Consider the following 27,348-nt stretch of genomic DNA (forward strand, 5'->3'; position numbering starts at 1 on the left):
GTCCGCGTCACCACAGCAGGCGAGCAAGGGCTTTGGAAGGAGAATGACTTTGCTCTTTACTCGGTATTTTTTATCCTGTAGCTAGAAGTCAACAATGAAGGCATTTGAGCTGAAAGGCTCTGCCTTCTGTGAACTGATTTGTTCAAAAGGTATTTGTTGAAAAATGTATATATAGTTGAAGAGGACTCCCCGCCCTAAAAGTTGGCAAACCAACGGCCAACAGACAGAGCCCGCGGCGTTCTCGAGTTTGCCTGTGGGAGCAGAAGCAAGCAGCGTGCTGACCAGGGGTGCGGGTGGCATGTGTGGGGTTGGGGCTGAGCTCTGGGTGTCTGACAGGCATCTCATGGGGTGACCCTTCCGTCTGGGGTCCAAGGAGGTGCTCAGAGAGCGTCTGACTGGGGGAAAGCAGGGCCCAGAGCAGGAGCCCGGGCCCAGGAGGGCTGGGCCTGGGACACAGATCCCCTGACCCTGTGGAGGGACTTTGCTCTGAGCTGGAGGTCATCAAGGGCTTGACCAGGAAGACGGACAGAGAGTCAGAGGTCACTGGGGAGACCAGGGATGCAGACATCAGGGCCATTGGGAAGTGCATGGTGGAAACCGAGAGGTGGGGCCCGGGGTGGGGGCCCGGGGTGGGGGCCTGAGAAGCACCTTGGCAGGCAGGCCTTTGGAATGTTGGGTAAAGAAATATCCCCCCAGAGGTAGACACTGTTCCCAGCGGGACTGGAATGGCCTGCAGTGCAGGGTCTGCGCCCCCTCTGTCGTCCTCAGGAGGCAGGTCTGCTGGGGGTGAGTGGCTTCCCAGGGGTGTAGGCCCCTCCCGGAAGAACTGTCCCGAACCTTTCACAAAAGGAGTAATGTTCTGTTTTTAATGTCTCCTTTGTTTTCCCCCCAGCCCCTAAAGGAAACGCGGAGAGCACTTCTAACAGACAGGTGAGTCCAGTCTCTAGCCTTCGGGCCTTGCTGGCTGACTCCTGGACAGTCACAACCGGGGGCTGCCGCAGGCACCTCCCAGGGTCCCGTTGGCAATCCGCAGGCTAAGTCACCCGAGACATTGGCCTTAATGTTTTCTTTTTAATATTTCAAACGTTAGTAATTTTTAGAAAGTCAATGGCTGTTTCTAGCCATTCTCCAGAGGCTGCACTGCTTCCCGTACATTTTATCTGGGGAGCGGCCGGGACGGGAGGCCCAAGGGTGTCCGGAGAACTGGCCCTTTTCACCGAGGGCCCTGATGAGCCCCCTGGGCGGCCCCGACGGGATCAGCTGTCTCCCGCGTGGGCCACACATGCCCTGAGTCTGTGGGTCTGGGTCTCGCTGTGCCAGTTAGAGACCATCCGCCAAGGTCTAAGGTTCTCCGGGAGAGAGAGGGGATCGGACCAGTTCCCCTCCCTCCGGGCTGGGATAGCCCCTTCCGCAGACCACACGCCGGCCTGTTTACTCGTCTCCCTCTGAAGTCAGGCCAGCGCTCCCCCAGGCCAGCCCTGTGTTTGGTGGGCGCACAACGGCGCCCCCCCCCCGCCCACGCACTGTGGGTGTCACTGAAAACCGGTTCATCGGAAAGACCTGTGAGACCGGTCTCTTTGTTCAGCAGAGGTTGTGGTTTTAACTTTTCAACCCCCCTGAGATCACTGACGCTTTAGAGCCGCGCTGGCCAGAGAGCAGGGACCCTCCGGGCAGGGGACCCACAGAGGCACCCTCAGCAGGCACGGCGGCCGGCCTGCGCCGCCCTCGCTCTAAGCCTTTTCCGGGCCGCGGGGCTCTCCAGCTCTCTTCGGGTGTCTGAGGGGCACCCTGGCCTCGGTGCCGCTCTGGTCAGACCTGGTTCTCACCGACTCCCGTGTGGTCAGTCACACGTCTCAGGTGACAAACAGGATGTCCAGGTTTTGAACGAAGCGCTTCTCGGCCAGCCCTTCGGGAAGAGGCGAGTTTGAGGACAGAGGCTCCCCGGTCGGTCTCAGTGGCTGGCACTGCAGCGCGCAGCTCTGGGCCTGGGCGGGACCCAAGAGCCGGCTGTGGCTTCCGTGGTGCCACCGGGAAGGCCGCAGACACTGGTCGGCATGTAGAATAGCACCAGGCAGCCGTGCCTTTCGCTCTGTGAGTGACCAGAGACAGGAGGGATCGCCAGCAGGGAGGCTCAGGTGTGCCAGCCGGTACTTAATCGGAAAGTGCGCTGCTCCCTCGGCCGCTTCCACAATCCCCACTGAGATTCAGAAGTGAGGGGAGTGGGCCCTCGGGCTGGTGCCCTAGTGGGTTCCTCTTAGTGCCAGGCCCTCCTGCGTTGCCCGGACCGGCCCTAGTGACCGCAGTACCCACAGGGCCTCCTCTCTGTCCCCTGAGTCTCGACCACGGAGCCCTCCCTGGCCTGCTCCAGGGACAGGCCCCTCTGTCCTCAGCACCTGTGTACCCTTCCCGGGTCACCAAAGCCAGCGTCTGGTTAAGTCCCAACACAGAAGCTCCAGGCACCAGAGGCGGTAGGGGTGGGCGCACTTGGAAAAATAAACCGGGACGGTGGCACGGAGCTTCTTTCATCCAAAACTACTTGTGATTGGCACGGAGCGCAGAATCTGAGTCCTTTAAACAAACTTTTCCAGTGGCGTTTCCCCCGGGAGGAGGAAAGTGCTGAGTAGGAAGAAAAGAAAGGTGGGAACCCACCGAGGCCCCTCTCAACTTCCAGGCGTGAACTGGTTCGTGGGAATGACCGTGTGTTAATCCAAGGAGGGAGGAACTCCCGCAGAGCGTGTCCAGGCTGGGTCCGCCCTCCAGACGAGGCGCAGACCCAGGCTCTCCCGCCCACCATGCTTCCCTGCCGCTCCTGGTTGCCGAGCCGGGGGCGGGGTCGCAAGTCAGGAAGCCCTGGGGTGTCTTCCTGGTCTGCAGGAGTCCTCGCCGCTGGGCCCGCCGGCCTTCTCGCTCGTGTTTCCTTTTCTCCCTGGTGTCCTGCCCTCTCTTCTGTGACGCTTCTGTCCATTTCAAAGCCCCTCGTCCTGGTGCCTGGTTCTGTCCCGTCCGCGGAAAGCCTCCGGACGAGGCGAGCGGGCGGTTAACGGCATCTCGTGCTTGTGTCTCTGCAGCCGAGGAACCAGGGATGAGTGGCGGGCTCGGCCACGGCGCCCCGGACGCGTGGGAGAATCCCTCACCAAAACGCAATTAAAAATCGGAAACAAAAACATAGTATTTGCACTTTGTACTTTAAATGTCAGTTCACGTAGTAGAAACAAGGTTCCCAAGCAGACGGCTCTGATCTGTGAAGAGGGCGGGGCTGGCGTCGTGGACGAGTCACAGGCTGCGTGCCGTCCCCTCCACCTCGAGCCTCCGTGCTCTGTGGGCCCCCCGCGTCCCTGTGGAGGGTGGTGGCCTGGGGCCCGAGGCTCCGGCCCTGTGGCTGCTTGGTCGCGCTCGAGCCCCTGCCGGCTGCTGCACGGAGACCTACCATCCTCTCGGCCTCCTGGGGCTCCTACTGGAACTTTGCCCTTCCTGTGTCCCTACAGGGTTGTCACCTGCCACCGTCCTCGAGTGCAGTGAGCATGTGTCTGGGGCCACGCGTTTCTGGGACTTGGCTTGTTTGTTCTACTTGCCTGAGGTCCCGTTCCCCACCATGTTTGCAGCCACTGCAGCAGGCTGGTGACCAGGGGCGCGGGGGACAGTCCCCTGCTTTGCCACTTCAAGCGTGAGTGCCCCTAACCAGGCAGTAAAACCAGCGCTGGCCTGCTGGCCCTCTGCCCAGGCAGTGGGAGGGCTCCGAGGGTCGGAAAAGCAAGCGTATTCAGGCCTCGACTGCATGCCTGCCCAGCCTTTCCTCTCGGGCCCAGCCTCACCACCCGGAGCCCCAGAAGGGGAAATTGTCACCCGAACGACTCTGGACGGCCTCCTCAGAGAAGGCGCAGCTGGATAAGCTGTGTCCTGGGGCCTGCGGCCTCCGGGCCATGAGAACTCGCCACTGGGAGAGTCCTCTGGGTGGCACTGGGGGTGGGTGGGCAGGTGAGGAACTGGGCACCCACCCTGTGAGCCACAGAACTGGCCCAGTGGCGGCGGGGGCCACTGTCAGCGCTGGACGGCCATCAGGGAGGGGCTGTGGCACCGCGGCGCCGGAGCGGGCACCGGAGCCCCGTGCAGAGAAGCCCCCCAGGCCCCCCGCCCCTGCACCTCCCCCCTGCATGCCGCGTGCAGCTGCTTCCTCATTTCCACTGCGAAGTGACAGCTGAGACTTTGAGCCAGGAACCAGCTCAAGTGCCTGTCATCGTTGCTTAGGACGCAGTCACCACCCCAGATTTACTGGATAATCTTTTGTATCTCTGAACTTTGATTAATCATTTTTCTTTGAGTGAAATAAAATCTGCTATCGAAACGGTCCTTTGTCTTTTCTTTCAGGCTAAAAGCAGAGCTTTATAGTCATTTGATTTGAGGGTGTCGGCCCCACCCAGGGAGGGCAGGGCAGGGCACTGGGCCAGAGGGAGCTGGGAGCTGGGAGCTGGCTCTGCCCCACGGCTGGGGGCCTGGGACGTTCCTGAGCCTGTGCCTGCCTCGGCTCCCTGCGGGTGTGGGGACGCAGCTCCAGGGAGAGGTTCTGGGAGATGGTGTGCGGGACACACCCTTGTTTGGTGAAAGGGGACGTCCCAGCCAAGTCCCGAGGACACTGGTCCTTGCCTGATGCCACGGGGACCCTGGGGGACTCACGAAGGCTCTTGGGAGGAAAGCCGGTGCCACCCCCTGCATCACATGCCCTGGTCTGTCCTGGTCAGACCCTGTGACGTTCTGCTGGGCCACCGAGGTAGCTTTTTCCTGCTTCTCCTCCTGGTGTTATTGCCATGTGACTGACACCGGGTGCCCCGTGAATTTAAAGGCACAGCGCAACAACAACTTGGTGTGCCTGCACTGTGAAACGGCCCCTCCGTGCAGACTGCCCCCCCTCAGATGCAGGGGGCAGCAGCTTCCCTTGAGGGGAGAGCACGTGGGGCCCACTTGCTGGGCCCCTGCTACGCGCTCCCCAGGGCAGTGCCAATGACAATTGCCACGCTGCAGCGTCCTGCCCGGCAGGCCCTCTGTGGACTCCCTGCTGTCTCCTGCTCAGAGAAGAGGGACTTTTGTCCATCCCACTGGCCGCATGGCCACTGTGCCGTGGGGATGAGGCCAGGACCGCGGGAGGAGAAGGGCTGCTGTTGGGAAGGCCCTGGGAGGAGGCAGGTGGGATGGGTTCCAGAAGATGGGAGGGGACAGGTAACACGTGCGGGAGGCCGAAGGGGTTGAGTCGGGCCGTGAGCGGAGGGCCGGGCAGTCTGCGGGCAGGGAGCCAGCGGGGCAGCCGCCGGCTGGGCTGCCGCAGATGGTTCTCATTGCCAAGCCCCGAGATGCAAATCTGGAGCAGAGCCTGCCCCGCCCCCAGCCCCTCACACCTGGTGTTCCTGAGGGACGCCCCTCCCCCACCGCCCTCCCCTCCGTCTGAGGTTTGAAACGGCTCTCCTGTGTCCTTGTCAAAACACTCCGCCCCGGACATCACTTACGTACCAGGGCACTGACTGGCTGGTCAGTCACACCGGTGTTGTGACACTGGGCCTTTTTGGGTGAGTTATCCAGGTGTTGTCAATGTGCAGAAAGGACTGATGACCTTAAACTGCCCGGTGCACAACACGTGGCCAGCAACGCTGGTCAGAGGAAGTAGGAGTGTGCACAGCACCCCCTGGGCCCGTGGTGACGGGGGTGGCGGTGGTGATGGTGGTGATGGTGATGGAGGTGGCGGTGGTGATGGTGATGATAATAACGGTGACTGATGGTTTTCCCCTAATAACACACACTACCACATAGGCCAACATTTGGAAAACATTTTGGAGTAGTTAGATGTGTAGCCCTGTTTGGTATTTCTTCATCCTGAAGGAGGTGGGAGCTATCTGTTGGGACAGCGCTGTGGATGAGAATGAGCCACAGTAGGGTTCGGCCACGGATTCTGGGGGTCGTGAGAGCAGCTGGTACCAGCGCAGGCCGGACGCCACCGGGCGGCTCCTGCCCTGAGTCACACCATGCTCTGGACACAGGTCCTCCCTCGCGGTCAGAGAGCCCCGTGGGAGCGTGTCACCGAGTTGTCCCGACCTCAGGGACAGTCCGCCTTCACCAGTCATGTGATGATTCTTCCACGCAAATTTTGCACAGCTTCACCTCTTTCCACCATGCCTAACCCCGTCCTTCCTAGAATTTGCTGGTTTCGCTGGTCGGCTTTGTCCCCGTTGCTGCCGCCGCTGCATGTGGGTGAGGCTCGTCGTACCCCAGGACAGACCCGTCAGGGCGGGGGAGCCCCGTTCCCTGGGAGTTTGACACTNTATCTGTTGGGACAGCGCTGTGGATGAGAATGAGCCACAGTAGGGTTCGGCCACGGATTCTGGGGGTCGTGAGAGCAGCCGGTACCAGCGCAGGCCGGACGCCACCAGGCGGCTCCTGTCCCGAGTCACACCATGCTCTGGACACAGGTCCTCCCTCGCGGTCAGAGAGCCCCGTGGGAGCGTGTCACCGAGTTGTCCCGACCTCAGGGACAGTCCACCTTCACCAGTCATGTGATGATTCTTCCACGCAAATTTTGCACAGCTTCACCTCTTTCCACCATGCCTAACCCCGTCCTTCCTAGAATTTGCTGGTTTCGCTGGTCGGCTTTGTCCCCGTTGCTGCCGCCGCTGCATGTGGGTGAGGCTCGTCGTACCCCAGGACAGACCGGTCAGGGCGGGGGAGCCCCGTTCCCTGGGAGTTCGACACTCATGCACCTCTGTCGTGTCTGAGGGCCCACCGGGCGAGCGCAGGGCACTCTGCCAGACACCGCAAAGAGGTCACACCTTGCTAAACATCAGCTGTGTCATGAAGTCGCACCGGCTGACGTTTCAAACACCGCAGACCACCAGACAGTTGTGTCTCGCGCTTCCCGTCCGATAAAGACCTTTTGTGACTGAATTCCTGTGTTTTCCTCTCCCCGCGCTTATTTCCTTTAATTATATCTGAGTTCACTGACACTCCTTTCTTGTGATTTTTCTGGTTTTCCTGTTGTTACTGTGACAGAAATATCACTTAATACATTTGAAGTGGACTTTCCATGTTCCTTAGCCTCCCGTGCCTGAAAAGAGCCGAGAGGAACGTGTGTCTCCGTTTGAGGCTGGGTGCGCACAGGTTCGGTGCCTGGTGCCTCCTGCTTCTGTGGACTGCGAGGCGTGGCGGCTGGTTCCGTCTTCTGGATGAGTTGCACGCTGACGGTGAAAATGAAGTCGTTCGTGTAAACACACTCAGACAGGAAGACGTCCCCACGAACCCAGCTGCTTACTGTCCGGGCGGCGAAAGGCCTGGGACCTCAGCGCCCTCCGGGAGCCTGCCCGAAGCCTTCTGGCTCCATGACACCAGGGACGCATTTCCCGTCACTGAGGGCGTGTTTGACCAGGAGTGGTCTCTCCTGAGACTGCCCGAGGGAGCTGATGGCCAGCCAGAGTGGGAGGGACTCTGGACGGGCAAATTCAAAAAAGGAAAGAACAGCAAAGGTCAGATCAGTAAATGAATGAGTGAACGACGAAACCGCAGACACGGTGCCTCGAGCCTTCACCGGCAGCTCGGACACGGGCACCACTCGGGTCCCCAGTCCCCTCGGATGAGCTCCAGTCCCCGGGGGGAGGGTGGTGGATGGGGCAGGGGCGGGGGCAGGGGGTGGGGCCCGGGATGTGCAGGTGACAAAATAACAGGGAACTGTGTTTTCAGAGCTGCTGGGTCTGCCCCCCCCTTTTCAACGCGGATCAAATCCAGGCCCAAAGCCGACTGGACAAGGGCCATCGTCTGCGCCTTCCACCCGAGCAGGCACGGGCTGCATGTGTCTGTCCCAGGTGGCACAGGCACCGGCGGGGGTGTCCGGGACTCTTACCCAAGTCTCCTTTCCCGACGGCCGCTGCTTCGGGGCCCTGTTGGATGCAGACACAGCACCAGACGGCTCCAGCCGAGTCCCCGAGGGCCCTGTCTTTGCAGAGGCCTCGGAACTCCCCAGCAACGTCACTGCTACGCTGGGAACTGGCACCGGGAGGGACGGTGCTTGCCATGGAGAGAGGCCACTGCGGGATCAGAGAAATACATTCGCCGGGCCCTTCACTTGGAGTAAAACACTGTGTTTGGAAAGCACAGGAAGAGGGAAAGAAAACCCATCTCTGCCCAGGACCCCTGGACATTCACTGTTTATTGTCTTCACTTGTTCCTAAGCCCGGCTGGAATTCCCTAAGAATTCTTGCTTCAGGGCAATGGGAAGGGAAGGGTTTCCAATGCCCCCACTTCCTGAGTGGGCCTCCCTGCCCTGCGTTTGGGCAGAAATTGTGCCCTCCCTGCTAGTCCTACTCCTCGGTCTGCCCCCCGCCCCACTTCCAGAAAACAGCCGCTCTCCCAGAGGCGGGCAAGGGGCTCTAGCTCTGGCTCCCAGTGGCCATGAAAATGCCGCCCCACTCCTAGCGCAGAAGTGACGACACCTCCCCTTCCTTGGGCCCCGCTGCCGAGAGGAAGCGCAGAATCCAATGGCGTCCTCCGCAGCTGTTTGTGGAGAGCGCCGTGTGCTCCTGCGTCGGAGTCGTGTTGGGCCTCCGGCCTTCAGAGCGGAAGGATGTGGGGTTTCTTCAAACATCAGGTCCCGCCTTTGAGAAAACAGCACTTCAAAACCTTTTGGACATCAGATCACTCTTATAAAGCAACGTTCAGATAGGTTTCAGTAAGGACAGAGGAATTAGAAACACGTGAGTCATAATTTCCTGCAAACCCTGCTTGCATTTCAAGATTAAGGGGCAGAGAGATACGGATTAACCGAATGTGTTCAAGAACTTGCTACATCCAAAATGTTTAAAACATGATGAACACATTTACTCACGTCCATCTGGGCCTTGAGAACAGAGCAGCGTTCAGGGCGTTCAGAGACGTCGTTCATGGCTCCGTGTGGCCGACCTCGGGCCAGAACGAACCATGGGCTTCGCCTCTGCACACACACGCACGGCCTGTGTGCCGTGGCACACGTTTGCTGTTGGAAAAGCCACAGGACCCTCAGGAGGAGTGATCAAAGGTACCAAGAGGTGAGAATGAAGCGCTGGGTGGCGGGCCCTTTGTCATTTCCTGAGCCACGGGTGCGGCCAAACCAGACTTCAGGAGTGTCAACGAGGAGCTTTCCTTCTGGCAAAGGCGCGATTTTACCCTTGGTCAATGGCAGCCCAGAGAAAACAGCTCCAGAGCTTACAGATGCACCTAGCACACGAGGGTGAAAGCAAGACGCAAAAGGAATAACAGCCCTGACCCATGCGCCTGCATGGGCTGGGTGTCATCCCGCAAAGCAAAGGGTCACCGGTTTGATTCCTGGCCAGAGCACATGCCTGGGCTGCGGGTTCGGTCCCCTGTAGGGGTGCGCACCAAAGGCAACCAATGGATGGATGGATGGATGTTTCTCTCCCTCTCTTTCTGCCTCCCTTCTCCTCAGTCTAAAATAAATCAATAAATAAATCAATAAATAAAATCTTGAAAAGGTATAAAATACAAGTCTAAGATGATGCTGGTGGCCGGAGCCCGCGCAGGGTGGCCTCACGCTGGAGGGGATGCAGCGTGGGTTCTCTGGCAGCCGAGGCAAAGGGACGGGCGTGCTGACCGCAGCAAGTGCCGCCGGGTGACAGGACCTGGCCTCCTTGGAGCTGGGAGCTGGGTCCTGTCACAGTGCAGTGAGCGGCGCCCCGGCGGAGGGTCAGGGCTGAGGTGTCCACCCCGCCCACACCAAGCATCACTGTGAGGGGTCCATCCGAAGATCGGCAGGCCTTTCTATGCTGCTAATCCCGCGAGACGGACGTGCAGCTCTTGCATTTTCCATCCTCCTCTTCGAGACACACATGCCGAAGGCCACAGGTTTTCCCGGGGTCACTTTGCGCGTCGAGGGTGTCCATGACCACACGGGCACGGAGAATCTGTGGCTCACTGTGTGATTTCTTCTTTAAGGAGCAGCAACCTCAGCAGTGTGTTTGGTTTTCAGTTTCCAGTCGCCTGAGGCAGTTGTGTGACTGCTCGGGGCTAAGGTCACTTGCTGGGACCCACCGATGCTGGCGCTGGAGGGACAAGGGTCATGACTTGCCCTGCGCCCAGGGTCCACCTTTTCCTCAGCAACCCCCGCTCCCTTCCAGTCCCTGTGCCATGTTGGGTCATTCCCCCAGTAGTCCCAGCGTTTTTGTCATTGTCTCTGTCACTGTGACCTGTGACCCGTGACTGCTGGTGCAGCTGTTGTTGCAGCCGCACCCACGAAAGGAGGCCAAGTTAATTGGTGGGGGTGCGTGTCCACCGCCCCACGGACCAGCCACCCCTCTCCCTCCCTCCTTTGGGCCTCCCTGGTCCCCGAGACCCGAGGGGACTGGCATCCGGCCGGTCAGCAGTCACACGGCCACAGCTTCTGCGAGTTCAAGCGAGAGAACCGCGTCTCCCACTTTAACCCAGACGCCAGGAGCGTAGCGCTCGGCCAGGCGGGCAGGCTGAAGCGAGGCCCCTCGTCTCAGGGAGCCGCCCCTTGTCCTGGGGAGCCGCCCCTGGGGGACACGAGAGCGGGACGGCCGTGTGGGTGATGTGTCAAAAGTGCCTGTGGCCTGGATCAGGGGTCACAGTGGCCACCCCATTCTCTCACACCAACTCCCGACCGTGAGCCGGGCCCTCGCTCTCTGCACTCTGTGAAGGCTGAGTGAGGCGAGGGGGCTGCAGGGGAGGGGGTGGGGCGGGCGGGGGCTGGACCTGGAGGCTCAAGGAGAGAAGCCGCTGTGCAGCGTGGACGTGCGAGACGGGGAAGCGGTGGCAAGAAGCCCAGGAGACCCAGCTCATGACCGACGGAGGCGGGTTTTCGGTGCAGCTGCAACAGTGTCGTGTTAGAAGGGCACGCTGTCCAGGGCTTTTCCGGCTGGAGTGGATGCAGCGTCCGGCCGAGCAGCTCCAAGGACTGGCTGGCTCCCTGGGCGGGGGGGAGCTAAGGTGTCTGGTGAGCTCCAGCACAGGCCAGCGCTCACTCTCCATTTCAAAGATGGGCAATTGGCAATGTGGCTCTACCACGTTTTTCGGTGGAGTTCTCGCTGGGTCCCCTCTGCACTCAGTCATCTGTCCGCTTTGCTGGTATACATACAATGGAGGCCCCACTGAGACGCGAGGCGAAGCCCCCAACTCTCGCTCTTACTCTTTACCGAATGGGTGCGAGTCCCTCTGCGTCGGTGCCCCAGGGCGGCTGCCACAGGTCTGCACGTGGGGGGGGGCACGGAGGAGGGGGGGCGGAACCCACAGGCACGGATTTGCTCACAGGAGCCAGAAGCCCAAGCCCAGGTGGGGGCAGGGCCACTCGTCTGTGGCTCCGGGGACCTGTGCTGGCCTTGGCCCAGGCTCTGGCTGCCTTCTTCACCCGACTCCCTCCTGGGTCCTCACAGTGTCCCCCCTCTGTGCCTGCCTGTGTCCAATGGCCCCTTTCACAAGGACAGAGGTCATGTAGAGGACGGCCCGCCCTCGCCGCTCCCATGAACATGCTGCTTCCACATAATATAACATTTACAAACAATATTTTGAGAGATCCCCCCACGGCCTACAGTCGTGGGGGGCGTGTAATCACGCCTTTTACGAGAACACCAGCCAGCCCACGACACGGGCTTTCCCCACTCCGTGTCTCTGCCCTGTGTTCCAGGTCCTCTGACATCCTTGCTGCCCCACCAGCTTTCTCGTTACAGCTTTCCTTTTCCTTCGTTCCTGATTATTTTGTGTCTTTTTACCTCAATAACTTCTCCTGTTAGCAGCACCAACCTAGGTTTTTTAATTCACATTCTACTTAGAAATTAATTTAATATTCTGTGTTGCATGAGGCAAGGCAGCTCTGCTTACGTGTACTGTGACTGTTGATACAAGAATGATTGGACTTTGTGCTTTCTACTGACGTGACTTCCTTCCGGCTACTGCCCCCGGCTGTGCTGGGCGGTGGCTGTCCTTTCTCTGGGCGCCTGCGCTTCCCCTCCGTGGGTCTGGATGGCCACGCACGGCGCTCGCACCCTGTCGGGGCTACCAAGCGTTTTCAGAACACTTAGTTGTGTGCTATCCACCATATTTTAAGTCATTCAGTGTCTCTGTTTCCCCCAGGAAGAGGATCTCGGCACAGTTCAGTTACTCCCTAACATGCCTCTCGGCACCCCCCACGCTCGCCGAGTCTGGAACTCACGCTCCACCTTTCAGGACAGTCGCACAGAGCGAGCGAGCCTAGGCGGCCCCGCGGCCGCTTTGCTGGGAGTGGCCATCGCCCTCACGCCCGCACTCACAGGGAGGTGTTCCTCGTCTTCTGCGTGCACGTCTGCCCTGCGGGTTCTGTGCGTGCGTTCCCTTCCCCTCGCTTTTCCTTCTCTTCCTCCCTGAAGACTGCTGTTCTCTCGCAGGTTTATGGAGCAGGCTCGTAGAACACTTTGAGACTGTCGGGGACAGGGGGCATTGATGGATTGGGCACTAACAGTGTTCAGTGAATGTTCTCAGCAGGTTTCACAGATTTTTGTCTTCACGCGGCCTGTCCAGACCACCAGGGAGAGCCCTGTGCCCCTGAGCCCCTCTGCGTCTGGGGACCGGTCTGCATCCAGTGTGCCCAGGTTACTCCATGAGAGTCACGGGGGAGACGTGCCGCAGTCAGCACGGTGAGGTGCCCGTCTCCTGAGAGCACACCTGCTGTGACGGCCCTTCTCAATGACACCCATTGTCTGGGGACCGGTCGCCCCTGGGCCAGGAGGAATGCCGGCCCCTGGGCAGATCGTGTTTCACGGGGCCAGGTGTCCCGTGGAATGTGCTGCTCACTCGGAGGCCCCAGGTGGCCCAGGCCTTATCTCCAGGCGTCTGGCTCTGCTCCCGAATTCCATGCCTCCCTCGAGCTATTCCCTCCCTATACCTCTGCTCCTCCCGACCCCCCCAAATGTGTATGTATATGAAAGGGGTAAAGAAATAGAGTTTGAGATAGAATTAAAATGAATTTCACGACAGGGATTTATTTTTAAAGCGACTATAGAGACCTCCATTAGCGAGGACTGGGGCCGTGGGCCCGGGGGGGATGAGTGCTTAGTCCTCAGAGAGCCCCCAGCTCTGCGCTCACCCCCAGGTAGCCAGGCAGGCCCCCCTCGAGTCTGCGCCTCCTGACCCATCTCAGATCAGGAGCCAGAGGGGCTGGACCTGCTGACCACAGGTGTCTGCGGAGGGGACCAGCAGACCCTCAGAAACCAAAGCAAATCTCAGCGAAGTCTCCGTTGTCTCTTCTCCAGTCAGGACATCGACCAGGGCAGCCATCTCAGAAAACGGCGCCGAATGCTCCATCGACGGCCAGTTCATGCTAAGTCCCGGTCACCTTTTCACTTCTAACACTGGACAAGGCCCCTTGACCTCCAGAGGCGCGATTCCCCGAGGCCCTCGGCACGGGCGTGCAGTGGGCGCAGGGTGAGGGCAGAGTCGGCCACGGGGGGTGTTAGACTTTGTCAGCACTTCAAGTTCCCCCAGGTGTTGAACCCACTGGACTCCCACCGGGCACTGCTGCGCCAACCCTGGGCGTCCACATTCTCTGGGAGGCCCGGCGGGCCCCAGGGTGTGGGTACTTCTGAGCAGAGCCGGGGTGGACGCGGCTGGGGCTGCGCGGAATGAATGCTCCGTTTTGTTCTGCTGGTGGCGGCCAGGGCTCCTGAGGACACAGCTCTGCACTGAGCCCCTCCGTTTTCCGGGGCAGTGCCTGCCGGGGAGCATCGGGGAGAACACAGCCGCCTCTCAGGCCCTGCAAATGAGAACCACATGCTGGGGCCGTCTCCGCTGCCTCACCTGGCTGCCCACGCCCGCCCAGGCCCATGAGCTCAGGGGGCGGCCGACGGCCGCAGGGGTGCAGGCAGGAGCGGGGGACAGACTGCTGGGACCCACCCTGGGCCAGCAGGGCATTTTGCGTGTTCTTTTCCATTGCTATTTTGGAAAATTTCAGAAAGTATTTTTAAAATGCATATAAAATGAGAGATGAACATTCCATTCATCTGCAGTTTTTCCTGGTAGCTCTGATTCTAACCCACAATGACGTAAAGCAAACAGTCCTGAAACCGTGACTGGGGGATGTTGACCGTCACGACACCCGGCCCCTTTCCACAAGGCTCTGCGGGAGTTTGGCTGTGAAGATGCAGACGCCAGGTGCAGGCAACCTGAGCTGGCTGGGTGGGTGGGGGCTGGGGGCAGGTCCCGTGCTGCTCCACCGGCTGCCTGGGCCTGGGCCAGGAGTGGGCCGTCGCGTGGGCCTGAAGACCGGGTCGAGTCCCCGGGGGCGGGGTGCCGGACTCTGCTCTGGGTGTGGGGTGCTGTCTGCTCCTCCAGCGTGGACCCTCTGCCCGAGGAGAGGCCCACAAGCGCAGCACGAGTCGGGACTCCGCGGTCCCCTGCAAGTGGCAGGAGGGCTCCTACAGAAGAAGAAAAGACAACATGAGAAAGAAAAGCCCGGTTTCAGTACTCCCCAGTTTCCGTGGATAATCATTCCCACCGGGTCTTTGACGCTCAGACTAATTCCGAAACCCATCACTCGGCCCGCCTTCCACTCACACACGGGGTTGTCTGCCCCACTGGGACTTGGTGTCAGGAGCCGTGGGGTGTGGGCCAGGGGTGTGGCCCTGACCCGCTGGGGACGTGCAGGAGCCTCTGAGCAGACCCTCTGTAGACACCACAGGTGGCGGTGCCCAGGGCTGCCTGCTGACCCGGCTGAGCTGGGTGGGGAGAGGACAGGGTGCAGGTCCACCCAGAGAGAGCAAAGGCACCTCTGTACGGGTGCCCACTGCTCTGGGTTCTCCTGGACGGACCTCAGACGCGGCTCCTCACAAGGACCCATGTGAGCACAGTGTGGACCTGATGGATGCAACCTGCGGCTCTGGGTGCTCTCAGTCGGCTGCGCTTTGCTCTGGCCCTGACAGAGGTTCCCACAGTCCTGACAGCCTCTCTTTTGGGCACCACCTGCCCCCAGCCCCAGAAGCACCACCAGTCCCATGGGTGCACGTCCAGGCTGACTTGTCCCTCAGACACCGAGCAGCAACAAGGCAGCGCATGTGCTACTTTATGGCTGGGAGGGAGCAGCCTGGGGGCTACAGGTGGCCACAGGGAGTGGTCCAGGACACATACCTGGGAGGCCCAAGGGGCTCAGTGGGGGTGTGGGCAGGAAGGAGAGAGGAGCCCACTTATCTGTGCCGGTGGGTCCCAGAGGCTCGAGTACAGCAGCACCCATGCTTAACGGTCTACAGGTGCAGGCCTTCGTCTCAGAGCCAGTTTCTGTCACAACCGCCCGACTGCAGCCCGACAGACCCTGGCCTCCTGTCTGCACTCGGCTCCGCCTCCACATGTAACTGTTCTCCAGGGCAGCGAGAGAAAGACCCAAGGTGACAGCTGGTTCTCGCTGTCGAAGTCACGGAGGGCAGCTGAGGGCAACTGCAGACACCTGGACAGGTGGGGGCGCAGACACGGCAGGGAATGGCAGGGGATGGCAGGCGGGCCACCACACGTGTGTGGGACTCAGCAGGATGCCTCGTGCCGCTCTGGACATGCCTCCCAAATGAATGTGATGGGCCGTACTTTGCAGACGAGAAAATAATGAGAAAGTGATAAGAAACTGCAAGAAACGTGAACCTGTTACAGCCAGGTAAGTGACCCTCTGGGCACGCCGGCATGAGCACCCACCCTCAGAGTCCCGCTCATTCCCACGCCTGCCCAGGGCTTGCTTGTGGCCCCTCATTGTAAACGCAGACATTTTACGGAGAATCAGCTGCCCCTGAATCGTGGTAAACGGAGAAGAGGCCGCTTACCTCCTTATTGCCTTCTTGTGTATTACTGCACACCTCCCTGGGACTGTGCCTGTGCTGGGACCTTCCTGTGACGGGGAGGAGGTCGGGTGGCCAGGGCAGGCCCACAAAGGCCCCTGAAGGGGCGCGTATGAAGCACCCAGGCTGACGAGGCAGGAGTGTAGTGTTTTTGGACCAGAGCTTGAGCGGTTTTTTGGCGACGTTACCATGTGCCTTGTTCTTTGCACTTTCTTCTTGACATTTATTAGGACAGTGCACATGTGCCTAACATTATTATTTTGAAAGTCTAGGCTTATTATTTGTGTCATAAATATAATTGCTATTTCAAGAAAATGGTTCAAAATGAGAAAGTAAACCCAGGCCCCACGGAGCACAGATGAAGCTGTGTGATGGTGTCAAGTCTGGGAGAGAGCTCAGAGTGACGGGGACCGGAGTGTGAGGGAAGGACAGAGTCGCTGCCACGGGGACTGCAAAGCTGCAGTCTGGGGGGACCCGCAGGTGGCAGGACAGGGGGGAGGGTGCTATGGACTGAACATCTGTGGCCCCCAGACTGACATGTTAAATCCTACCCCCAAAGTGACGCTGTGAAGAGGGGAGGGGGTGAGGTCAGGAGGGTGAGCCCTCAGGGTGGGGCCGGCGCCCTGGTACAGGGGAGCCCAGGGGCTCCTCGCGCCTAACGCCATGTGGGGATGCGCAAGGACCGCGAAGTGGTTCTCACCGGACCGAGTCTGTCGGCCCCTTGATCTTGGACGTGCAGCCTCCAGAGCACGTGAAGTAAAGGTCTGCTCTTCACGAGCGCCCCCGTCGGTGGTGGTCTGGGGGAGCGGCCCCACCTAAAGCCGGAGGCAGAGTAAAGGGGCTGGGCAGGTGAGCGGTGAGCTATCTGAGCTGTGGTTTCGTGCAAGCACAGGGATGTAGAGAAATTTAAGAAGGAGATGCGTGACACAGAGGAAAGCTGCAGGCCCAGGGCCGCAGGGGGCTGCGGAGCTGAGCCGAAACTGGGCGTGGCCTGCCACGCGTGCGGGTTTCCCCACCCGTGAGCGCACATCCGCCACCTCGCCGTGTTGCTGGGAGGATAGGCAGGGGCTCACGAGCTCCGGTCCATTGGACCTGCTGGATAAGCAGTTGCCGCTCTTCCCAGAAGCCTCGCCCACCTCGTTGAGGGCCTCACCGGTGTGCGAGGTGACGACTGAGAAACAGAATACGTGTATTTTTGGACTGGGACCACCGATGCCCTTAAGAGAAGAGCGTTACCAGATGGTGAGGGTGGGGCTGCGCCTTCACAGTCCTGCCTTGTGCCCCGTGACAGTGGTGGGCCCTGAGAAAGGAGATGCTTGCTAAGAAGGGCCTCTGGGGGTTTAATTGGGCTGAAATTAAAAACGAAACAAAAGCGGAGCCCCACGGCCATTTCTGCGCAGGGAACCCTCGTACAACCAGCATCAGGGAGCAGCCGGCACCGAGCCGCCCGCTGCACTGTTCCTGCCAGCGGAGCCCTTAGAGAGTAGCCCCCAGGATCCTGTGTCGGCCAATAGGGCTGGGGCTTCCTCCATCCAATCGGAGCTTCCCAGCTACAGTGAATTAGCATCATTACTGACCACTCAGAACAGCTCCGTTCTGACCAATCAGCACAGTGCCGTAAGGACCAATCAAACAGCAAGGATTTGGTACGTTTGTAAGAAAAAGGACCAATCAGAGGCCAGGGGCCGGACTTCTGTCCGACTGAGCCCGTTCCCAGCAGCGGACGCGGGGAAGGCTCTTTCTCCCTTTCACTGGGGCTGGAGGTTGTGGTTTCTGCAGGAGCAGAGCTGAGCGCAGCTGAGTGGGCGCACCGGCCTGGTGGAGGCGGGGCCACCTTACAGCTGTGGGGATTCAGGCCTTGCTGTGTCATACTTGAGGTGTTCGAACCTAATCGGGTTTCTTCTTCACGGGGTGCAGAACCGTGGGTTCCCGTTGGCACCCACGAGATGGTTGGTTGGCATGGGCACTGGCAACCTATAAGGGGCCGACTGGCTGGAGCGCGGCCAGGCCTTCCTCGCGCCCTCCCACCGGCGCCTCGCCCTGCGGACTGTCACAGATCTGATGCGCCCTGCAGGAAGAGGTCTTTCTCTTGTGTGTCCCCTCGAAGTCCTGCTTCCCGCACCCCAGCAGTGAGCCGGAGCCGCAGCATGCCTTCGGCTCCGGGCCACGGCTTCGTGCCGCTGGACCTTGCACTGGGTTGGACAACAATGTCCTCCTGCGCGTGTTGGCGTCCAGTCACCAGCGCGTGCTGCAGGCTCCGGAAGAACCCAAGACAACCAACCACCATCCACCGCAGAACACGGCCTGTGCCAACTCAGGTGTTTCTCTCCACGCCTTCCCTTTGTCTTTCTCATTTGAGACGGCGTGCCCGATCACAGTGTGGCACACGGGTGGCCAGCAGGGAGGGGTCTTCCGGAAACGAGAGGGCACAAAGGAGCCCGAGAGTTAAAGGCAGGGGGCTTTTCCCCTGCAGGGAAGCGCTGGGGTCTGCCTCTTTTGGACCCGTGGTCTTTGGGACTCTGCCCAGAGCTCCAGGTGGGGCCAAGGGGGCACCGGAGGGAGGAGCCCTTAGAATGTGGAAGTTGGTGACCCTCAGCTGTGCCCCAGGTCACACCCATCTGCCCTGGGGAGAGGGACATTGACCTCATTGTGGCAGCATGTGACTGTCTCCTCTCCAGTGCCCTTGGTAACTTGCATCGAAGCCCACCTCTGTCTCTTGGTGACAGGTTTGCAGCTGGGCGGTGCTGTGAAGGGTCAGCCGGCCTCATGCACTGTTGTTGGTCACTGCATTCCCAGCAGCCCGGCGGGGGGTGGGGCGGGGCGGGCAGGTGGCCGAGTGCCCAGAGAGCCCGCTGGCTCCGTATCTGGAGGTTTTGATCCAAGTTCCATTTCCTCACGGCATCGGGCACAGTAGGTTTCATAATCAAAGGCGACCTTTTCAGTGACGCTGTTGCATTTGGACAGGGTCCACCCGAGCTTGTCAAAAACAGCACTGGCCGCTTGTGTCCTTGGCCCCGGGGCAGCTGGCCTGGCCAGCACCCTCCCCTCCCCGGGAGTTGGGCCAGCAGAGTGTCCACGGTCAAGGTTCCAGGGGACTGCTGTGTAGCAGACAGCTCCGGCGGGGCTGGGGTGCTGCTTGCTGGGTGCTTACACTTCTCGGGACATTGATTAAACCATGATGTCCTGTGACCCCCAAGCACAGCCTGTGGCCCATAGCACCCCCTATGGCTGGAGGGGGTCCCCTTTCCAGGAGAGGCAGGGCCATCGTGGGTGCTGGGGTGCAGCTGTGTGACCCCACACGTCAGATGGTGCCGTCTCCAAGCCCTTCATTTGGCCTCCCCTTCAGCTTTTGTCTTAATTTGCATGGTTTTGACTGAAATCATATGGCAATATTGAAGCCTCGCACAAAATCAGCAGATTTCGTCTGACATGACTGCATATAGGTTCATGAGGTTTTGTGGTTTCTTCATCAAACATGTAGTTAAATGTTACAAAATGAAACCATAAAAACCTTGTCTAGGAAAAATTCATGTCTCTCCAGAGGCGCCAAATAGGCTTGAAAGCTGAGCCGTGGGGAGGCTGGGAAAGGTTAGCCGGGGAGTCCGTGAGTGTGCCTCCGTGAGACACAAAGTCCAGCAGTTAAAGTTTTTTAATAATTTTAAAGTAAAAATAAACTTTAAAAAGAGGCTAGTCCAAGAAAAAAAAAACTGTCCTGAATACTCCAGGCACTGTGGAAGGTCAGATGTTGAAGCACAGCTGTGACCAACGTGCCTGGGGAAATCCGTGCTTGAAGACGCGGATGGCACTGCGGGGACACTGGTGTCCTCACGCCCCAGCTCATCTTCTCAGCCGCCCTGGACACCATCCTCACCGCTGGTTCCTGTCCCTTGGCAAAGACAACGCTATACTCGTTGTTCCTAAGAGAATGCCCGAGCTCCCGAGCCTGGCAGCTGTCCCCTCACCGCCCCTGCTCTGTAAGTTAGTGCGCAGCAAGCAGAAATGCTTCCGGTGGACGGGAAGTGAAAACGAGACGGAGGGGCGTTGGTGGAGGCGCCCCCTCCCCAACAGGCTCCCCCCATTCGGTGCCCTGCGTGGCTGCATGTTTGCATGGGGAAGGGCTCGTCCCCTGCCATCTCTTCTCCAGACGGAATTCTGGGAGGAGGCGCAGCGTCGTCAGATGCACACCCCTGGGTCTGGGCGGGGCCCACGGCTCCCACCTGCTCACTGCTGCTCACTGCTGCCTGGCCCCCTGGCCCCAGGACACCCTGGGGGACTCCAGGATTCAGAGGACACTGTTCTCTCCAGTTCTAGCCTCAGGATCAAGCCAACGCCAGAAGCACTTCCTTTCACAACGGCCTTGCCGTACCTGTGACTAGGTTCACACACAGCACCCCGAGGGGATGCCTTCGAGGGGGGCTGTCCTTGTGCCCCCGCCCAGCACAGCCATGCAGGAAAGGGAGGTGAGGCCTTCTCCCATTGAGCTGCACGATGGCCAGGGTTCGGTCCTGGTGACAGGGCTGGGTCTCAGCAAGTCCCTCGGTGGTTCTGTGCTCAGGCGTTCCCTCCATAAGGAACTCTGCAGGGCTAATTAATAAGTGACCAAAGTGTCAGACAGTTATAAAGCACTCGGTGAGTGTTTTCTGTGGCGGTGATGGGGATGAAGATGATGAAGAGGAGGGTGGAGGGGTGGAGGAGGAGGAGGAAAGTACATTTCTTCCCATCTCCATGGCCTGCTCTTCCCCAGCCCCAACACTGGGCTGAGAACCAGGCCTCAGGGCTGCGTGTCCCCGCAGCCGCCCACCTTCGCAGACCGACGTGGGCTGGAACTCGGAGAAGCTGAGCCGAGCTGACTGGCTCTGCAGAGATTCCCTTTCTGATTCTCTGGTGCGACATCGGCACTTTAACCCACCCTGGAAAACGAAGACAGCACGGGAATTCTGCTTTTAAAACCTGGGTCTCCGGTTTTCACCTTGAGGTTTTGTATTGTAACTATGGATTTAGAAGGGCCTGGGATGCCCCGTGGTCATGATGGACAAAGCTAACAGCTGTGGGTGGAGAGCACATTTTGGTAGAACAAGAGCCAAGTCACCAGACCCCTGGAACCATAGCTCTGGGTCCCCAAGTCTCAGAAAGCCACCTGTCTGTTACGAAAGCCAGTAGCACGTCTGAAATTCAAAGCAACTGAGATTGGTCCGTGTTTTTAAAATGACTCGATGGTCTACTTGTATCTACAACCAGTTTTTCAGTGGTGACAGTGACCCGTGTGAAGAAGTCAGCATGTGGGTCTTTCTCACGTCTGGAGTGATGAGGTAAGGCCGGAGGGTGGCACCGAGGGTCCCAACACACCTGCTGACTGAAGCCACACCTGTTACTGTCACCCTTCCCATGACCAAGCAGCCCCGTGTCCCCACATCCTGGCTGTGAGGCCGACGGATCGAGTCTGGGTGCCCTGCAGATAGGCACAGTGTGAGCAATGGCCCTGTGAACACGTGATCAACCTCTCTAAAAACCCAGACAGTGTGTTGGTCACCGTGGTTGGAGAGGACGCCTGACATCCACGGGCGGTGAGCTGTGACGACAGCAGCAGCCCTCACGCCTCTGTGACAAGGGTTGGATAGGAAGGGACGCTGGGAGGGGAGGGGCCTTCCAAAGGGAGACGGCACAGACAGTGACCTTGGGAAGTGGTGCTGGGGAGTCCTCGAGGGCCCTGCAGACATGGGTCCCGCCTGGCACAGCCCCGCGTGAAGCCCCCACTCCAGGGCCGGCCATCACCCAGGACACATGCTTCTGCAGTCAGGACACAGGAAGTCACCCGTGATGTTGAAGTTTCTTCCCTCACACGACATGCGGAGTTTTCAGACTGGCGGAGGTCGTGCCCAGGAACGCTGCCGAGTGGCTCGGAGTGAGATGGGGACAGACGGCATCTTCAGACAACGGGCGGGCGGTGAGAGAGTGCAGCTGCTGGACTCCCACACGCCCCTCTTTTCCTCCTTTAATGGCCCTGATCTGATGGCGGGCGTTAGCCCAGCAACCCGGTGGCATCCTTGTCCCTCACACCCCGGGACTCATTCTGCTCAAGTGACATTTAAAATAGACAAGGCAACTGGAAGGTGTGGCTCAGTGGATTGAGTGCTGGCGTACGCACCAAAGGGTCACCAGTTCGATTCCCAGTCAGGGCATCTGCTCGGGTTCGGGGTGTGTGAGAGGCAACCACACATTGATGTTTCTGTCCCTCTTTCTCCCTCCTTCCCCCTCTCTCTAAAAATGAATACATAAAATTTAAAAAATAATGAAACAGACACGGGGAGTGTTTCAGGGTGGCCTTCGAGTCCTTGTTCTCACTGACCCCCCCCCCTGCTCTGGGCCCCGGGCCCCGGGCCCCGGCCGTCCCTCAAGCTCCATGTGCAGGGCTGTGCAAGGCCAGCGTGGGGCTGATTGGGCCTCATTTTTTGTGGCTCTCGGAAAATAACCTGTATTTATTTTGAAATAATGTTTCCTGCCTTTTGGTTTTATATAAATATAATTTCTATTTACTGTAGAGAATTAAGAAAACACAGGAGATTGTACAGAAGAAATTTAAATAACGTATTTCCACCACCCAGAGAGAACTTCAGCTGATGTTTTTTCTCGGGCTTCCTGTGCGTGTATTTATATAATTGAGATCGTTCTGTGTGTCTGCTGTTAAGCTCTTTTTTTGCTCAACATCACATGGTGAGTAATTTTGTCCGGCCTGTGGGTACCCCCGCAGGAGAGCCGCCCTCTCTGCCTGTTGAACTGGTGAATAACTTCTCCGAACACTGTAAGTAAGGATGCTGGGACAGTCACACACACTTTTGCTTAACTTGATGACTAGTTTTTGAGCCCTGGGAGTTTTCCGTGGTCCCAGATCACAAATGTTAGGTTCTGCACGAAACTTTGGACCCCTGACAGCAACTCGCACAGATTGCCGCCGAATCCACATTTTTCCTACTTTGCATGATTCTTTAGTTTTACTGGGGCAGAATGTCACAGAATGTTACACGTTTCCTTCTGTGACACTTTTCTTTGTTTAAGTCTGAGTTTGGGGTCTCTGGGAGCCGTGATGGAGTTCGGCTCCCAGGATGCGTCGTGGAAGGGAGACTGTTTGGGTCACGGGTCTCCCAGAAGTGACGTCCCGGTCCTCACCTCCAGAAGGTGTGGATGTGACCTCGTTTGGACACGGGGCCTCTGCAGACCTGTCAGGCTACAGTGAGGGGGACTGGAGTGGGGCAGCCGTGACTCCCTGTGACTGGCATCCATGCAAAGGGGCTGTGGCCACCGGCGCCGCACTCCAAGACGACAGAGGCCCAGATAGGGCGGACGTGTCTCCCGTGGGGACCTGGATCGTGGGCCCTCCAGAAGTGGAAGAGGTGAGGCAGGAACCCTCACTGGCTTTCTTGGGAGGAGCGTGGCCCTGAGGCCCCTCGGTCTCAGAGCGCTGGCCTTCGGGACATTTTAAAGCCCCTGGTTTGGGGCTCTGTGTTTCGGCAGCCCCAGGAACAGCGCGCGGCCTCCACACCCCTGTGCCGCGGGCTGCCGTCTCGGCCGGAGCGCTCGGTGCTGTCCTGACTTGGACGGACGGTCGGGACCAACTGCCGTCTTTGTCACAGAACGTTTCTGAACACCCGCCCCACGCGATGGTGGTGACTTCGAGGAGGCAGGAGCATGTGTGAGGCATGGCTCTTCCAGAGAAGCTTCCGAGGAGAAAACGTTCAAGTACGTTTTCAAAATGGACTCAAGTCCATGTTTCCCCCCACCCTGCCCGTCGCACCCGCTGGTGGCTCAGGGTCAGGCACCTTGTTCCTGACACTCAGGCCCCCTCGGCCTCTCTGTGCTGGTGTCACCGTCAGTTAAGAGCAAGGTGGACCCAGCCTCTGGGCACTGCTGGGGACCTGCGTCCCCATCCGTGACAAGCCAGTTGCCCAGGTGAGACACCTGCCTTCGAGAGGTCAAAGGCACAGCCCCGACGTGAACAGTGGGGCCAGTGGCGTCACGAAGACAAAACATCTCTCCAAAGACACAGCCGAAGTGACCTGGCCCCTAACCAGCCAGAGTCACCAACATGGCATCTGATAAACTGTGGCCCGAGCTCTGAGCCCCTTTCTGATGTTCCGTTGTCATCATCACTGTGTCCTTGTCGTTGGGGCCGTTTTCTACCAGGAAGGTGGCTTGTGACCTCTGTCCTGCCAATCAAAGGGCTTTGTATAAATGCTTTTCTTCCTGAGAATTGAGTAAAAGAGTTGCCTTCCAGAATCATCCTGGCAGCCTTCCCTCCGGAGACTGGTCAGTGCCTGTTTGACAGCTTCGCCTGTGACGAAATGACTGAACTGTCCCCTTCCCGAGCCTGCCAGCGGACACGCCTGGGGGGTGGCAGCTCTGAGCTGGGCGCCCGCCCCCCAGGGCACATGGGCGCCGAGTGGGACCCGCCGCTCCTGCAGACAGGGCTCTGCACACAGCAGGCTCCTCCCTGGGGCTCAGCCATGAACCGACCGCAGCGTCTACCTGTGGGGACAGCGTTTCTGCGCCTTTCACGGTCACAACCGGAGCTCAGACAGGCCTGGGCTCCAGGCGGGTGCTCCAGCCACGTGCTGCTGTCCAGGGGCGGATGGGAACAGAGGGCCCCGCTGGCCTCCAGGCAGCACATGGAGTCCCGGCCCCTCTGCCCATGGGGACCTCTGTGGGCACGGGGTTGGGGGGCCACACAGGTGCGAGTTCCTGCAAGAAGCCTGGGCCACCCCGGGCGACCAGCCTGCCCCAAGGCAGGGAGGGCAGTGGCTGCAGGGAAGTCCCTGCCTCGCTGAGGAGCTGCCTGCAAAGTCGAGGCCCTGGGCAGGAGCCCCAGCCCCCCGACATGGGCAGCCTCCCCGTGGGAGCAGCTCCCCGCTGCTCACGCGGGACAGCATTCCTGCCGCCTGATTAAAGGCACTTCTTCTGTGAATTAAACCACAAACCCCAAATTGTCCTCGCACCAGCCACACAGGCAGCCCCTCCGAACACTGGGCCCCAGGCTGGGCCCGGACCACCCGGGACTGCTGCAGCTTCAGTGCCTCCGTGGGACCACCAGTCCCCGTGTGTGGGGTGGGCGCCGTGCGGCGACCCTAGGCGCAGTTACAAGAAAGGCTCGCTTCCCTGCTGGTTCCCATAATTGCCCTCTCTCAACCCAATACGATCTGAATGGAAAAAAGCAAACACCGTTCAGGTCTCCCGTTTGCAGCCTCGCTCTTAATATGTCTTCTCTGGTTTATAGTCAATAAGGGTGGACTGTGGGTGGGGACAGGCAAGTTTGGTCCCACACCTGGGGTCCTGGCGGGCAGCTGGGTGGGTGCAGGGGGTGGGGGTGGGCGAGAGGGACTGTTGGAAGAGAGAAATGGTCGCCGCCACACGTGGGACCAGACTCCTGTGTCCTCATGGATGTGCGCTCCACCCCATCTGTCCTCGAAGTAAAATTGTCCCGTCAAAGACTGTCACTTGGACCTGTTCAAAATAAGCACTGTCCAAATGCCAGTCTCTTCCCAGGCGATGGATACAAGATTGTGGGCTTGACGCCTTTATAATTTTATTAACCTATGTCACCCCAACAAGTTCAGTAAAAATTAAACACAGAACCCAGAAGGAGACCTGGTGCCCAGTCTCTCCCCGACGCGGCGCCCTCCGTGAGACCCTGGCCTGAGCAGGGCCTGCGGTGACCTTGTAAATGCCCCGGGGGCTCCGCTCCAGCAGATGCTGGCTTCTAGGACTTGAGAGAAATGAGAGACTTGAGAGGGAGGAGAGCAGCCCATCACGGTGCCAGGGAAGGAGCCTAGCCTCCCCGAAAAGGGGGTGTTCATTGCAGGCTGCACTGAAAAATTGTGTTTTCTTATGCGACCCAAGGAGACTATCTGGCTCAGGAGCCCTCGGTCCCAGGCCAGCAGGCGCCGAGCCCCCGATGTCCACAGACCCCGCAAGGTGCTTGGAAGGTGCCGAGTCCAACTGGGTGAATTCGTGTTCAGTGGGAGAGTGGGGGAGGGTCTGCAGGGACATGGGGGCAAATGCGGTGGCCGGGGTGGGGGGGTCGGACAGTTGAGTTTCTGCCTGCTCAGCCAGGGCGAGCCTCGCACGGGCTTCCTCAGGCAGGTGGGGGGCTGGCTCGAGTGGAGGGACAGGGCATGGGGGGCAGCTGCTCCAGGGCACAGCAGAGGAGGCCGGCTGGGAACAGCGCTTCAGAGCCGAAGTCGATGGGATTGGCCAGCAGGATCACTGGCCGAACCACACACCTGTGAGTAGCGCTCTGCACTGACGTTAGTCAGCTGTGGAGGTGATTCTAGTCCTGTGGTTCTTGGTCCTTTCCCTTGTCACTGTCCCTCCCCCTGGCTCTGGCTCTGTCTGTTCAGGAGTCCTGTAAAGAACGGAGGAGACCTGTGGCCTGGATGGCAGTGGCCAGGGAGCTTCCCTGAGCCCCGTGCCATCAAGAGGGGTGACACCATGTTGAGCCTAAGTCTGGGTGGGCCATCCTCCCCCAGCGCCCAGACATTGATACTTCAGGCCTGACAACTCCTGGGGGCTGTCACTCTGAAGGACACCATTTGTGGTCCTCCGGGCCGCCACAGAGGCTGCACCGTGAGGCATGGCTGCCCACAGAGGAGCCCGCGGCAGCTGTGCACCGTACTCTGTGAGGCCGCCAGAGGCCTTGGCAGAGCCTGGTGGAGATGCCGTGGCCGCACCTTCCCGACTCTCTGGGCAGCTGGGCAGTCGGCACTATAGGCACCTCCAGAGCCCCGTTGGCTCCTTCTGCCCTGGGGGTCTCTGTGTGAGAGGTTAGAAGCTGCTTGTGTGTCTGACCTGTCACTCACTGTCCCTGCTGTCCCTTCCTCGGGACACTGTTTTCAGGACACTGAGTCTGGACTCTGTGGGTGGGAACAAAGCAGAGAGCTCTTGGGAAGGCGAGGGAAAAGGGCAGGAAGGACAGATTAGCGGCAGACCCTGGGAGGCGAAGCCTCTCCCTGCCACCGGTCCCACCGAGGGCACCTGGAGCGAGAGATGCAGCACAAACTCTGGTCTAAAGATGTGATTTTACGATTATCTGAAAAAGCTTTGCAACTCAGGGCAGACCCACAAAATCTCTGTCCCCAGAGAATTAGAGGCCGTCCCGCAGGGACACACGGGTGCAGCAGCTGCAGCCACCCCTTCCAACAGGTCCCACGGAGACAGATGTGACAGGGCAGGTACAGGGCCAGCTCCGCTGGGACAGAAAGCACACACAGACACTCCCAGCAAGGAGCCTCAGAGGCTGTTCTGGGGACACGGAGACCCCACGTGTTCTCAGGGACCCCAGGAGTTTCCACGGAAGGTGAGGTGCCCTCGGCCGTCGCCTCCTGGCACCAGGTGTGGCTGTGGCTCGCAGGTGGGACAGAGAAGGGGACGAGGGACAGTGCCCTCTCCCCCTGGAGCTCTCCTTGAGGAGCATTTCTGCCACCCTCCGTGTCTTCCCACATCCCGGACCACCAGTCCTCCCTCACTGGTCCAGCCG

The 27,348-nt window shown here is 59.5% G+C and overlaps 1 protein-coding gene across 2 annotated transcripts in view; it reads left to right on the forward strand.

The window, feature by feature from the left end:
• Nucleotides 1-4,339, forward strand: part of SMOC2 (SPARC related modular calcium binding 2) — an 86,666-nt gene extending 82,327 nt beyond the window's left edge. For both annotated transcript variants that reach the window (XM_037064195.1, XM_037064246.1), the window contains exons 12-13: nucleotides 893-930; nucleotides 3,069-4,339. In XM_037064195.1, the coding sequence (XP_036920090.1) occupies nucleotides 893-930; nucleotides 3,069-3,086 (56 nt within the window). In that variant the 3' untranslated portion in view covers nucleotides 3,087-4,339. The remainder of the gene's footprint in view (nucleotides 1-892; nucleotides 931-3,068) is intronic.
• The last annotated feature ends 23,009 nt before the right edge of the window (nucleotides 4,340-27,348 follow it).

This window comes from Sturnira hondurensis, unplaced genomic scaffold, assembly GCF_014824575.4.
Source record: "Sturnira hondurensis isolate 20B ecotype Veracruz unplaced genomic scaffold, ASM1482457v3 Scaffold0000167, whole genome shotgun sequence".
Taxonomy (NCBI): domain Eukaryota; kingdom Metazoa; phylum Chordata; class Mammalia; order Chiroptera; family Phyllostomidae; genus Sturnira; species Sturnira hondurensis.